General features: G+C 38.9%; 1 protein-coding gene and 1 non-coding gene across 2 annotated transcripts in view; both read right to left on the bottom strand.

Moving 5' to 3' along the window:
• Positions 1–647: 647 nt before the first annotated feature.
• Positions 648–15,474, bottom strand: part of LOC131065045 (tRNA dimethylallyltransferase 2) — a 99,465-nt gene continuing 84,638 nt past the window's right edge. The window contains exons 10-11 of the mRNA XM_057999416.2: positions 1,322–1,494; positions 648–1,220 (exon numbers count right to left, since the gene is read on the bottom strand). Of these exons, the coding sequence (XP_057855399.1) occupies positions 1,101–1,220; positions 1,322–1,494 (293 nt within the window). The 3' untranslated portion in view covers positions 648–1,100. The remainder of the gene's footprint in view (positions 1,221–1,321; positions 1,495–15,474) is intronic.
• Positions 6,586–6,657, bottom strand: TRNAA-AGC (transfer RNA alanine (anticodon AGC)). Its single transcript has one exon. It is a non-coding gene; the product is annotated as a tRNA-Ala (tRNA).

Genomic DNA, 15,474 nt, shown 5'->3' with positions numbered 1-15,474 from the left:
GAACACTATCTAAGAAGAACACAAGGAGCACGTACGATGTTTTGGACAAAGGTCAAGGAATGACAAAATCATCATATCGAAGCACATGGAACCAACTATAGACTAAGCAACGAGAACATAGGTAACCACCATCATTACACAAGAATCTTCTTCTGAAACACAAAATGCTACAACCATCTAATATTTTTCATGATTTTTCGTGACCACACTTGTGTTTCCAAATATATCTAGAGGCTGTCACCTCAATATAGTTAGTTTATTAATATTTTATTAGTCTGAAGTATCACATTATTTCTAGTCACAATGCACAAGCTGACTACTAAATTTTAAAAAGTAATCAAAATAATTTCAAGAACAAATATGGTATAAATCCCACCATTAGCTCTAAGTTTCCACCTCTCAGAAAAGCTTATCTGATCTTTGTTTAAAATTCTCAAAAATGGGAACTCAGACCAATGAGAAGTCCTCTGAAAAATTTTCGCCATGCCGCTTTACATAGGATATTAACTATTCAGTCCGCATAAGTGAAAAACTCTCTAGGAAACTCTAAATAAGATTTTTTAATAATAAAACTTGGGACTGCAATAGACACAACCACTATATAGTACATTCTAATCAGAGAGTAAAAAGTAAGAACTCATAATATCTTGGATAATTAAGTCATTGCTTTCAATTGACATACCAGGTTAAGAATTTTAGAAAAGGTAATTTGACAGTCAAATTGAAAGGCAACTTTCAAATTCATTAGAGCAAAAAAAAAAAGGTTTCCCCTGGATATTCAATTGTATTTGCCGTCTTATATCAACTTGCAAATTTAATAACCTCAACTACAAAAGCACTGGATGGCGCTTCACTTTTTAAATTATATCATTCGAGTTCCATGACTAAACATATCATCAATCCCATTATTTGCTCTGAGAATCCCTTGAACTAATATAAGCATAACTAAACTAGTTCAAATTTTGCCATAATCAGAAATCAAACCAAAGAGAAATCCTCTGAAATTTTCTCTTTTATCATCAGCCATTAAATAATCTCTCGGCACTTTGCAAACAGTACACAAGCCCATAGAAAGTCCATCATGACCTCCATTTGACTTATCAAGCCTGCACATTTTTCTCTGAAAGTTTTTTTTTAAGTCGAAGAACTTGTCTCCGATGTGCACGGCCAAGATTATGTTGCTTCCATTCGTGTGCTCCCCGAAGAACACGATCACAATACTGTGAGAATACAAATTAACCCATAAAAGCAACTCAGACCTGTACAACGTGCTCTGAACTAGTCTTTAAAAAAATGTGACAAGCAAAAAATCAAAACTAACCTCGCAGACATATTGTGTCCATAAATCTCGGACTTCATCTGTATATGTAGAATCAACTCTGACAGCATCTTTTTCTTTTTCTTTTGAGGCATTTGCATTTTCAAATAAAAAGGTTTTCACCAAATTTATGCTAGTATCAACCACCATTGTTTTCCAAAACTCAAGTGATTCAGCTGTAAAATTAACGAAAAATAATTTACAATCTTAACTAGAAATAGACAAAAATAAAAAAGGAATATGCAATGTACTGGATACCTATAATTTATTTACATCAGACCCTAATTAATCACGCTACTCTTTAACCCAAATATGGCCCTGCATATTACAAAGATCTCAATAACATTCCAGGAATTGTCACAAGAAACAACCCACAAGAAACAACCCTTTTTTCGATGAGTCGTCTGGGAGCAAGATAAGATTGTTGACAAACATTTGTAGATAAAGATGAAATACAGACAAAAATTGATTTAAGGTTTTTTTTTTAATCTAAAAGAGACATGACCTACAAAATAAAACCGAGCTTATGAGAACAGAAAAGATGCCAATGACCAGAAAGAACAAGAACCATCGGAAAGCTCACTCACAATGAAAACAGAAATGTAAGAATTACTGAGTAAATCTTTAATATTTAACATTAAATGAGCCCAAAAAGTCTGGTTCAAAATTCCAAACGATAGAATACTCATTAGTCATTATCAATGCTTTTCTTTAAAAGGAAATTGTCCCTAGCTCCTCATATATGCATGCTCAACTGCTATTCAAATATTCATTTAGAAATGCATTTTGCTTGAAAAGAAACTGTTTCCAGTGATTCTTGGATTTCGTCTTCTGAAAAGGGCTAAGTCAGTACAGTTTTTATAACTCCACAATATTCTCTGCAAGTGAATGAGAGTTTTAATATATGGTTATGAATGCAAAAGAAAAAATAACTGAATTCTATAGGTTGTAATGGTCGAATGTTATGAATTAGAAATTCAGGGATAGACTATACTGCTTGTTGAGGCATGGACCAGCTAGGACTCGAACCTAGGACCTTCCATACGCTGCTGGAGTGCTCTACCACTGAGCTACTGGCCCCTCTTGGACCAGTCCATCGTCGGTCCAGGTGTGGCTTATTTCCAACACCAACACCCCCCCTTAAGCCACACCTCTCGTGTGCTTGGGGCTCCTAGCCTGAACCTGGCTCTGATACCATGTTGAGACATGGACCAGCTAGGACTCGAACCTAGGACCTTCCATACGCTGCTGGAGTGCTCTACCACTGAGCTACTGGCCCCTCTTGGACCAGTCCATTGTCGGTCCGGGTGTGGCTTATTTCAAGTGTTCCACGGGGACATGTCTCCCCCCCTTTTTGGCCGTGTCTCCGAGATGGGGACGTCTCCGGGACAGGGGGACGAGGACGCGACGTCCCTTGCCATCCCGCCACCGCCACCCAAGCGCCACCGGAGACGGGGAGACGTCTCCGCGTCTCCCAGAGAGACATGGAGACGCCTCCATGTCTCCTTGGGAGACGTTTGGGCGTCTCCCTGTCCTTCGAGAGACGTGCAGACGTCTCTCAAGGGACGGGGAGGGGAGACGCCCAGACGTCTCCCGTCGCCCCCACTTATATGCAATGTTTAAAATTAAAATTAAAAAAAAAAACTAAAAAAGTGACTTTTTAAGTTTTGGGGGGGTTAAGGGGTAACTCTAATTGGACGTGGGCCAATAGAAAAATAACACCCGACGCCTTTAGAAAATAATAAAAGTATTTTTGGTCTCACGGGGCGTTGCCCCCAAACCCCCGTTGAAAAATATAGGGGGAAAATGCGCCGATAGAAGTAGGAAAAATCTAACCTCCGAGTCTGATTAGGCTCCATATAACAACACAACTTAGAAATCTTGGTAATTGGTATTTAAATTTAGTATTTCAAATTTCCTATAGTCTCATTTGAAAATGTAATTCTTATACTGTAATACTGTCATACATCTTTTCAAAACTAGTTTTTCAAGTACTATATGTATATGTATAACTATATCAGCACCACCACCCCGCCGCCGCCATCCCCAAACTTAGGCCCTTGGTCTCCCCGTCCCGGAAATGCATCCCCCCGTCCCCAACGCCTGTGGAACACTGATTATTTCCAACACCAACACTGCTAAGATGAGGCAGCTAAAGAAGACATCAGGAAGGATCTAAGGTGTTGACTAGTGCATTCACTCACTATTTTGACCCCTGACCTTGTTTATTGTTGTGCTGACCAAGAACTTCAATTTGACCAAAACATTTTTTTTGAGAAAGGATTTTGTGGCATTGACAATATTTTCCTCTATAATCTGCACCATTAGGCCGAACAATAACTGCTTTAGTCCAATGTTTGACCAGGAAAGTAAAGTAAAATTGGTTATACACTGAAAAACATTACCACAAACCTATGAGCATTTCATAGAAACACTCAACGTCACGTCTACCAATGTTGACCAGCAATTTGATGATTTGTGCAATAAACTTTTGCAATGCGATAGATGGAAGAAACAGTTTGGTAGCAGAAGTGATTCACCAAGTGTAGAAGAAGTCTTTGCAGCCAAGGACAAGGGCAAAGGCAATTGACCTTAGAAGAAACGTCAAGGACAAAAAGAAGATACTTCGAAAAATCTAGAGACTATCACATGTCATTACTGTCGTGAACTTGGTCACATGAAGAAGTGTCGCAAAAAGAGGTTGGCTATTCGAAAATCCAAACAGGGAGGGCCTACACCTAAGGCTCCTATCACAGATCATTTTGAGCAGGAGTCACCCTCATACACTTTTATGGCCAAACGACAAGAAGATCACTCCAAGTCTTCTACATGGTACATCAATTCTCGATCGTCTAGACATTTTACACACAAAAGGATTTGTTCACTAAGTATATGGCTTGCTCAGATGCAGTGATCTTCGATGATGGTGAGGAGTATGCAATTGTTAGCAAAGGCAATGTCCAGATGAATTCTAGAAGAAAATCTCTTATTTTCCTCAATATATGCTTTATTTCGAGCATGAAGCTCAATTTGCTCTAATGAGTTAAATATTGTGCCACAATCCCAAGTTGGGCATCATTTTCAGCACAAGTGCCATATTATTGACAAGGAGTCCAAAAAAACATTGCACTTGGCATAGAAGATCATGGTTTGTATCAGCTTGTTGACATTGGAGAGATTCAAGAGCATGCATTGGCTACAAAGAGTTCATCTGCTATCAACACTCTTTGGCATCAACATATGGGCATCTCAAATTCTCAATCTTTCTTATCTCTCTCATTTGGCTTTAGAGAATATGGTTGAAAGTTTACCTAAGATCCAGCAATAGATACAAGGTGCTTGCAAAGCTTTCCAGGCAAGGAAGCAGAGTAGATCTCTGTTTTCAAAAGGATACCCTTCAAGAACACACAAGGCTTTTCAGCTGGTTCATGCAGATCTATGTGGACCAATGAATATGACATTAGACACTAGTTGCAAGTATTTTCTCTTATTTGTAGATGATTACAATAGGAAAATCTATGTATTTTCTTAAAATCAAAAGCAAAAGTGTTTAAAGAATTTTAGAAGTTTAAGCCATTAGTACAAAAAGAGTCAAATTGTTCAATAATCTCTAAGATCTAATAATGGGGGTGAATTTTGTTCAAACAAATTCACAGACTCTTGTGCTAGACATGGTATCATACGTTAATTCACAACACCCTATACCCCCTTAGCAGAATGACATAGTTGAGCGGAACCATACAACTAAGGAGATGGCCCGCTGCATGTTGGAGTTACACTACAGTGTACCTTATCAACAGTTCTCTGACATAGGCAATGAAGGACAAGACCCTAGAGGAAACATAGTCTAGGAGGAAACCAAGAGTGGGCCATCTTAAGTTTTTTGGTTCTACTACATATGTCTAGATTTTGAATGCCAAGAGAACCAAACTAGACTCCAAGAGTCAAAAGTTAATGCTTACCAAGTACAATGACTATCATAAAGCCGACATGCTAGATGATGTGGGCACTGACCACTTGACATTCAACAAGGATGTGGTGATTGATGAAGAAGTTGGGTCTTTTCATCTCTTTTCTAACATCAAGAGTTCTAGAGATCAACCTCTAAAGGCTTAAGATTTAGATGTCCAACTTCCATTAGCTACACTTGAAGTTGGGACTCCAATGATTTTGAACATGTGGAATCTCCCAAGCATGTATAAGTACATGTACCAAAACATTTTCTTTAGGAGAACCTAGATCAGCATCTAGATGATATTGTACCAAGAACTCCAAGTCATGATCACCACACTAATTTGGATGGTGGGATTTCTACAAAGAAACCTAATTGGTGGGAAAAATTTGTTGATGATGTTCAAGATGATGAAATGATTGAAGAAAGATCATCTGGAGGCAAGAGCAATGTAATGTCCCCTTCTCAGTAAAGAGTAACCAGTGGTCCATTGGCCTATTCCGGAGACCCGTAGGCTGATTGGAATGAGGAATTAGGGTTTCCTATTTTCTAGGAGGATTCTTCACAGTTTTCAAGGATATTCTAGTTGGAATTTGGCAGAAAGAACTAGGGATTCCTTCTGGGTTTTTCGAGAACTTCACAGTGGTTTAACATGCATTTTGTTCTGGAGTGATTTCTGAACTTACTATTTTTAGTAAGTTGGTGGCAGCTGACTGGATTTTGAGGGTTTTCTAGGTGTTCCGAGCATGTCTTTCGGAGATGTTTTCATTAAATTACTATTTTTAGTAAGTGTCAGTTTAAGCAGTGCTAATTTTGATAGTCTTGAGCAGAGCTCCAATCCAGTTCAAATTAGAGTTTTTTGCACTTCCGTTCACATGGTTGATTTGGCAGCAATCAGTGATTGATTTTTAATTGTTAATTAAGTATTATTACTTTATTCTAAAGTTTAATGTTTAATTATTTCACTGATTTATTCTGGAGGAACAACTTAGGAAAGGAAATATAATATCATTTATCCTAAGTTATGTTTTATTTCTCAAGTCAGAAAAGGGTGTCCAAATTGAATATGTTTTATGTATTTAATATTCCATTGTTGCAAATGTGGACTGTTGAGACATGGACCAGCTAGGACTCGAACCTAGGACTTTCCATACGCTACTGGAGTGCTCTACCATTGAGCTACTGGCCCCTCTTGGACCAATCCATCGTCGGTCCGGGTGTGGCTTATTTCCAACACCAACACCCCCCCTAAGCCACACCTCTCATGTACTTGGGGCTCCTAGCCTCGACCTGGCTCAGATACCATGTTGAGACATGGACCAGCTAGGACTCGAACCTAGGACCTTCCATATGCTACTAGAGTGCTCTACCACTGAGCTACTGGCCCCTCTTGAACCAGTCCATCGTCAGTCCGGGTGTGGCTTATTTCCAACACCAACATGGACCTTGGGAAAAGTGTGCCTAGGCTTACCTAGGAAAGTGGACGCCATGTTGGAAGGGGACATGAAGATGAAATGAAGTGAATTTCAAATGAATTTTGGGCGCCAATTCATGGAAATTTGAGATTCAAATCTATAAATACAAGGTTGGGCGCCTCATTTGAACATCTTGAAGAAATCATATTGTTATGTTGCCGAAATGGTGAGTGAACTTGAGCTTCGAAGTTGTGGCTCCCTAGTTTAGCCAGTTTCATACTTGAGACATAGTACCTAGCTGAGTGTTGGATTGTTGGTGAAGTTTTCAATGTGAAATTTCAGATTTTCAGTGTGTGGTGTGGTTTTCAGAGTGTGGTGTGGTTTTCAATGTTGCTGAATTTTGGTGTGGCTGAAGCGAAGATTTGATTGTATCTCCCTGCCTATGCAATCAATCATTCTGGGTATTAGCTCATTGGAAGTGTATGAGGAAGGCGATTATTCTTCTACCTTGGCGTTGATTTTGGTGTGTAATCTGATTTTTAGTAGCAAATCGTACTACTGTCGCTGGTCGTAGTTTCCTGGAGCTGCCTTGGGTTGTGTGCCTCTTGTTGGAGGTGATTTTGGTGCTGATTTGTGATTCTATCTTGAGCGTCTTGGTTATACCTTTCATTTGCCTGTGTTTGTGAGCAATTCGGAGCTGTTTTGGGGGAGTTGTGAGTCTTTCAGTGTTGCTGGTCCAGTGCTGGAGTCTGCTGGTATTTTATATCAGATTTGGTTAATTGTGTTTTAGCTTGTTTTTTCTCAGAATTTCAGTATTGTGATATTTAATACTTCATTATTCTCTTCATTGTAATTGTTGGTTAGTAGTACTAACCTCTATTGTATTTGAAGTACTCATTGTAATTCTCACTGCACAAGTGGAAGAGGTAGGCTTGGCCGCCTTCAGAGTTTGTAATTCAGTTTGTATTCAATCCTCCCGCTGCATAAGCGGTTGAGTGATTTATGTTTGTATTGTCCTCCCGCTGCATAAGCGGTTGAGTTGATTTTGTTTAGTAATAAGTCCTCCCGCTAAAATATCGCTGTAGAGTGATATGTGCTTGAGTGTGTTCTTGTTTATTTGGCTGGTTTACTGCCAAGTTCTTTGTTCTACCCGCTGGAAAGTGGAAGGGGTTGGCTTGCTGCCCAATATTGTAATAAGCATTTACCTAAAATTGTATCTAACGATCCCCTGTTAGCATATGCTCTCACCCTCCCAGCTTGGGCTCTCGGTGAACAAAAGGTGTAGGGTTCCTTCTAGCTGGTTTTGGATTCCTTATTCTAACCCTAACGGGTGTGGTTGTGTTTGTAATCTTCTTGAAAAATCAAAAAAAAATTGTTGGGGATATTACAAGCAAGTTGAACACAATTAACTTTGCTCTTATAGATAACATTCATAGTGATTATGAACCTTAGGATTTTGCAACAGCAAAAAGTAAACCAAAATGGGAAAAGGTTATGGAAGTTGAACATCAAAGTCTTATGAAGAATAAGACTTTCAGATATTCCACAGGGAAGAAACCCATTGGCTGAAAATATGTGTACAAAGTGAAGCACAAATCTGATGGTACACTCGACAAATACAAAGCACAATTGGTGGCTAAAGGTTTCTCGCAGAGAGAAGGTATTGATTATGAGGAGACCTTTGCTCCAACAAAGATGAGCACCATCCAATTCATTCTGGTCATAGCAACATAGTTTGGATGAAAAGTCCATCAAATGGACATGAACAGTGCCTTACTCAATGGAAACTTGGAGGAAGAAGTGTACATGACTCAACCTTAGGGAATTCAAGTGGCAGGAAAGGAGTATCAAGTATGCAAACTGACGAAGACTCTTTATGGCTTGAAGAAGGCACCCAGGGCATGCTACATAAAGATTAACAGATATTTGGATGAACATGGGTTTCAAATAAGTCTTCCAAATCCTAACTTGTACGTCAAAAGTGTAGGCAATGATATCATCCTTCTGGTCATTTATGTGAATGATTTAATCATAATAGGTAGTGAGGCACGTTTGATTGAAAAAATCAAACGGAATTTGAACAATATTTTTGACACAATAGACTTAGGCTTCCTACATTATTGCCTAGGTGTAGAGGTTTGGAAGACAAGTGACGATATTTTCATTTCTTAGTATAAATATCCAAGGAGTTTGCTAGACAAGTTTAGAATGACAAATTGCAAAACCTCATCTACACCTATGGAGAAAGAGCTGAAGATTTCAACCAAATCAAACTCAAAGGTGATCAATGAGTAAGCATTCAAGCAACTATTGGGAAACCTTATCTATCTTACAACCACTAGAGCTGACTTGAGCTATGCTATGAGTTACATTTTCAGATTCATGATAGCAACCAAGGCAAAACATTGGGTTGCAATGAAGAGGGTGTTGAGATATGTGAAAGAAGAAACTTGACTTTGACATTCTGTATAGCAGAAGCAAATATTCTAGGCTGGTTGTGTAATGTCCCCTACTTGGGAATGCCCTAAATTTGCCCTAATTTTGTAATGTCCCTACTAGGTATAGGCCTGTTTATTTAATAAATCTGTTTCAATACATTTATGATTTAAATTAATTAATTAGGAGACAATTACTATTCTGCTTATTTGAAACAAATCATTACTTCAATACTACAATATGATTGTTTCTTAATCAAGAAAATCATGAATGATATAAGTGGGATTAAGGTTTGACACATACCTTATATTGGATGAGTGTAGTTTTGGAAGGACAACCTGCACCCAAAAGTAAAAGCAAACACCTACATACATGTTCAATTATAATTAGACCTAATCCATTCTAATGCAAAAATAGATAGAAGTTGGTATATGAGACATGAGAGGGGATTGTGGGGGTCCGTTGTCAACCAAGCCCAAGGAATGATTTCTTCTAACCTCCTTGCTGGACTTGGCAGCCCATGTTGCTTTCCCTTCAACCCCATTACCCATACACACATCATCTTGTGAGTCTGGCATAGAGAGTGTAGCTGGTTCCTTGACTCCAAGGGTTCTTATGACCACTTGTGAGCCCCTCGTTACTGCTGGGTTACACCTCTATCCTCTTCCCACAAGATGCAACAAACAGATTGGACCACTTCTTCAAGTGCATACATCTCACATTGACTAATTCTATATAAATATTGCTACTGTGTAATGTCCCCATTCAAGACCTAAATACAATAAGAGTCATAAATGTTGATCACCTTTCAAAAAGTGATGATGGGCAACATGAGGACCAACTATCATCCCTGAAAGATAGAATGACAATTGGAAAAGAGTTGGAACAGATCAGCTATAGACATGAAGTCAAGCATTGAGATCAACTCCTTAAGATACAATCAGCATATCAATCCCATTCAAGGTGATGATCAGCATTAATGAGAAGAGCAGATATTCGATTAGCATAATAATTGGATTCATTGAGTAAGGACAACCTCAGATTATCGGAATATAGAATACCCAATGTCCTTCGATTTGTCAAGGAAGCTAATCATTCCAAGCATATCGATAATCATGGCAGCACCAAATTAATAATAAAGCACCTTCTTAACTAATCTCCATTTAATGAAAGATGCATTTAGGAGTAACTGATATTAGTTATGCATATAACCAATTTGGTTATAGTTGAAAAGGCACGATAAAAGACATTAAGGGCAGCAAAGAGGAAAAGGAAAAAGATGTGTCTCCTATGCCACCTATTCCCAGCGTATAAGATGACAATCACAAACATTTGCAAGGGGTGGGAGTTTTTTCAATCTTACTTATTTATCCAATTGGATCGCTCTTTAAGAGCAATTGCCGAAGGCACATAATTGGTTGCATAAGGAACAAGCTATCAATCAGAAAAAACACCAAATCTTGCATGTTTTCATAGTCAGTTCTGAAACGGCATCTTCACATATCGTTGCAAGCACATAAGTCTCTTTATATGTCTCCATCGATGGTGAGAAGTTATGCCCTTTCCTACAGTTGCAACTGTTGAAGGGAGACGTGACTCTTCATTGCTTAACCGCTGGTCCTTTCATAATTAAAATGCTTACCTTTAGCATCAACTTAATTAACCAACCCACCTAGTAATATGTCATGTCCCCTTTCTAGAGTGGACATCGGAGACGGAGGAGTTGGCCTATCATTGGAGTCTCGTAGGCTAGCAGAGGTTGATTGGGACTCATTCAGTGCATATAGTGATTGGATTTTGGCTTTACAGGCAGTTTGGAGCCAGTTTGGAGCAGTTCCTAGATTTTAGGGGGTATCCCTAAATTTTAGGAGGTCGTAACAGTTGCCAGTCGTGAGGTTATTCATGACCTTTTAGATGGTTTCAGTTTCAAAGAGATTGGGCTTGTTTCCTAAATTTTAGGAACATCCCTAGATTTTAGGGATGAGACTACCAGTGAATCCTTGATTTCCGACTTCAGTCACAGACAGGTGACAGGATGATTTTAGGGTTTGTAATGTCAGTTGGGCATTTTGTGGCTATTTGGGTTATATTTTTAATATTTCCTAAGTTAGCGTTTAATAATTAAATAAGGCTAAGTTGTTAGCCATTTTGGAGTAATAAGGGGATTTTTGGTCTCATCTGGATGCGCATCCTATTGTGTGATAGCTCGTTGGAAAGATCTTGAAATTCTTTAAATCTTTCTCTTTGGTCTCAGGGCAATTCAGTGAGCGGATTTCTGTCTATGGGGAAAAAGGTCATGTTAGATACCACTGAAAGATCCCTGATGGATCTCTTTTACCAATCTGCTGTAATTTTTATTTATTTAAATTGATTTTTCCTGCTTATTAATATTTTCTTTCAGAAATAGACAGAAGTTGCAGAAGGGTTGAATTCTTTTTGTATTTTGATGATTTTTCAACAAGTAAATAATGAAGTACAAGTACATGAACAAAGTACTGAAAATGAAGTTCATATACAGCCAAAACAAATTCGATTCAAGGCAGATTTCTGAATATAAAATCAAATATTTGACCAGATGAAGATTTCCAATAATTTCAGGAAGATTACAATCAGGAATAATTCCAACCTGGATGCTGAAAGAGTAACATAACTAGGAATGAAGTTGTGGCAAGATTCCAGCCCTCCAAGTGCTGCACGTGGGAAGGAAAGTGGCTGCCAGGTACAGCCGTATGGTTGCCAAGTACACCCAACTGGTTAGAAACCCCAAACCCCACGCTGAACTCTGTCAGAATTGCTGAACCTCCAGAAAGAATGCCGTACAATCTCCAAGATGCTAATAGCTGCAAACAAATCCAAACCACTGTATTGGGGGCTACGTCCCAAACAGGCAAGGCATTGGGGTTGGCGTCCCAGATGCTGAAAAGCTCTTCCAGAGCCAAATCTCAAATCCAAGATGTAAAATGTGTAAAAGATAATCATAGAATGAAGCTCCTATCCCCTTATAACCCCTCTCAATTGCAAATCGAACCCTAATTGTCTCCAAGTGGCGTGGTCTAGTGGAAATGTTATAATTTCTTATTTTAAAGTGGTCATGTTACTAGAAAATGACCTTTTTCCCCATAGACAGAAATCCGCTCACTGAATTGCCCTGAGACCAAAGAGAAAGATTTAAAGAATTTCAAGATCTTTCCAACGAGCTATCACACAATAGGATGCGCATCCAGATGAGACCAAAAATCCCCTTATTACTCCAAAATGGCTAACAACTTAGCCTTATTTAATTATTAAACGCTAACTTAGGAAATATTAAAAATATAACCCAAATAGCCACAAAATGCCCAACTGACATTACAAACCCTAAAATCATCCTGTCACCTGTCTGTGACTGAAGTCGGAAATCAAGGATTCACTGGTAGTCTCATCCCTAAAATCTAGGGATGTTCCTAAAATTTAGGAAACAAGCCCAATCTCTTTGAAACTGAAACCATCTAAAAGGTCATGAATAACCTCACGACTGGCAACTGTTACGACCTCCTAAAATTTAGGGATACCCCCTAAAATCTAGGAACTGCTCCAAACTGGCTCCAAACTGCCTGTAAAGCCAAAATCCAATCACTATATGCACTGAATGAGTCCCAATCAACCTCTGCTAGCCTACGAGACTCCAATGATAGGCCAACTCCTCCGTCTCCGATGTCCACTCTAGAAAGGGGACATGACATAATAATATCTTTTATGCAGTTAACTAGTCATTTTCACAAATTGTGTTCTTGTTGTTATCTTGGAGAGGAAGCGATTCACAAGAGAGTTATATTCCTCAACCATGAACATTATCATCCTCTATAGCCAATTGATCCTTTGCATTGCTGTGGTTCGAGCTAGGTTGTCATAAAATTGTGAAGTCTCATAAATGAGACAATTTTTTGGTCATTGATGTCTCTTTGATTTATGTGTTGAAACAGTTAAGGGTCAATAAAAGACGGGGCATGATAGGTTGGGTTCACAGATTCAAAATGGGTAGGTTCTATTGATGATGAGAAATCCATTTCTAGGTATGTTTTTAGTCTTGGTACGGATGCAATCACATGGACCAATAAGAAGCAGCAGGTAGTGGTTCTATCTTTGACAAAAGCAAAGTATCGGGGAACAATCAAACCAACATGTGAGACAGTATGGCTTCGTAGGATGCTTTTAGACATGCAAATGTCTCAGACAGGGCCTTCACCCTTGTATTGTGACAGCCAAGGGGTCCTAAATCTTGCCAAGAATCCAATCTTCCACAAGCATACCAGACATGTGGAGAGTCATTGTCATTTCATACAACAACTTGTAGGAGATGGATCAATGATGTTGCAGTACATTCTAATTTAGGACTGGACTTTAAACATTATTACCAAGTCCTTGAGTCCTAGAAAATTTGTAAAATTTTGGGATAAGCTTTGTATAGTTAACAAAATGACCATTAAGAAATAGTATTAAAATAATATTGTAATATTTAGTTATAATGGTCAATTAAGTTGTTAGGATAGACTTTAGGAATATTCTTTTAGTTGTCATCTATTTTCCTTAGTTGTTGATCTTAACCTTATCGAATAAATAGTTTGTAACTCTTATTTAAGCACACTTTCACTCTTTAGTTAATATTGAATATCTCGGTAATCATTTGAAAGATCCCTTCTCCAACTGTATTGAATTTCTGAAATACACGAAACACATATGATTTCTGTTTAAGAAAATACACCCACATCTTATGACTGAAATCATCAACAAAAAGTAAGGAATACCTGCACCCAGTAACAGAAGGAGCATTCATTGGACCACATACATCAACGTGGAACAACTGTAGTACCTTAGATGCTCGACATGACTCACCATCCTTGAACGGTGTCTTGTGTTGCCTCCCAACCTAACAAGCATCACAAACTCGCTGATTCTGAGTTTGAATTTCAAGTAGGCCATGTACTAAATCTTCCCGAATAAGCTGAGCAAGGTAATGAATGTTCAGGTGACCATATCGCTGATGCCAAAGACGGGTGATAGAGGAGGATTTTGCTACAAAGGCATGCTCAAGAGAATCACCTATATCCACAAGTCTGTAAAGACCATGATCCTCAATACCAACAGCAACAGTAGTGCGTGTCGCACGATCAACAATCGAACACTTATGTGCACCGAAGATGACATCAAGCTAAGGAGAATGCCGCATAATCTAACTCACAGATAGAAGGTTCGGTTCCATGCCAAGAACGTAGTACACATTGAGGAATATGAGATTCCTCCCACCAGACTGTATCTGAACGTTGCCCTTGCGGACAACGGTACACTCTTCACCTCCTCCAAAAATAACTGAATCAGTATAGGGAGAGAATTTTGTAAACCAATCACACTTGTGAGTGAAATGCCGAGAAGCACCAGAAACAATATACCAAGCAGAAGATTTCACATGGTCTGCAGGTCTTTTAGCCATGAAGGTGTAAAAGGTAGACTCTTTCTTCTCTGTGTGCTCGGCAACATTGGCTTTAGGCTGAGACCCTCCTTGCTTTCGTTGTTCGGAAGCTATCCGATTGTGACAATCCTTAATCATATGACCATATTTGTGACAATAATTGCATTGAACCTTCTTCTTCTTCGAACCTTCCTGCGACTGACTAGAGCCCTTTTGCTGAGAGGATTGAGATGGCTGAGATTTGCCTTTTATCCTTGTGAAAGGATTTAGCTGCAAATGCTTGCTCTGAGGAGGACGAAGTGGCACTGCTACCAAACTGTTGTTTCCAACGATCTTGCTGCAGAAGTTTGGTGCACAACTCTGGAAATTTCAAATCAACATTTGTAGACGTAATGTTAAGAGTCTCTATGAAGTGCTCGTAGGATTTAGGTAGACTTTTCAGAGTTATTACTACCATATCCTCTTCCTCCATTTTCCAACCAATAGCTTCCAGTTGATCTCAAATGTTCTTAATATTCATGAGATGCTCCTATAAGGACATGCGTTCATCCATCATGATGGAGAACAACTGATTCTTCAAAAAGAACGCTCAGCTTTTGTCGGATGCCTCATGCAACTCCTTCAGATGCTTCCAAATTTCTAAGGCTAATTTGCCAGAAAGAATCTGAGGTAACTGGTCAACTGTGACAGAGAGCTTGAGAAGCATAACAGCTTCCCTATTGCGGTCATCAAATTTTTCTTGATCCGCTTTGGTTGCAGAAGGACAAGATTCTTTTCCCAAAACCAGATCATCTAGGCGGCGATAATTGAAAATAGTTAGCATGCGCTGCTTACAGGTGTTATAATTTTTGTCGTTGAATCTCTAACTGCCTTCCAACATCAAGTTAGTCAATGACGCCATCTTGCA

Source organism: Cryptomeria japonica, chromosome 11 (assembly GCF_030272615.1).
Source record: "Cryptomeria japonica chromosome 11, Sugi_1.0, whole genome shotgun sequence".
In the NCBI taxonomy this organism is placed as follows: Eukaryota; Viridiplantae; Streptophyta; class Pinopsida; order Cupressales; family Cupressaceae; genus Cryptomeria; species Cryptomeria japonica.
Note: the sequence above shows the minus strand (reverse complement) of the source record. Positions and strands in the feature narration are given on the sequence as shown.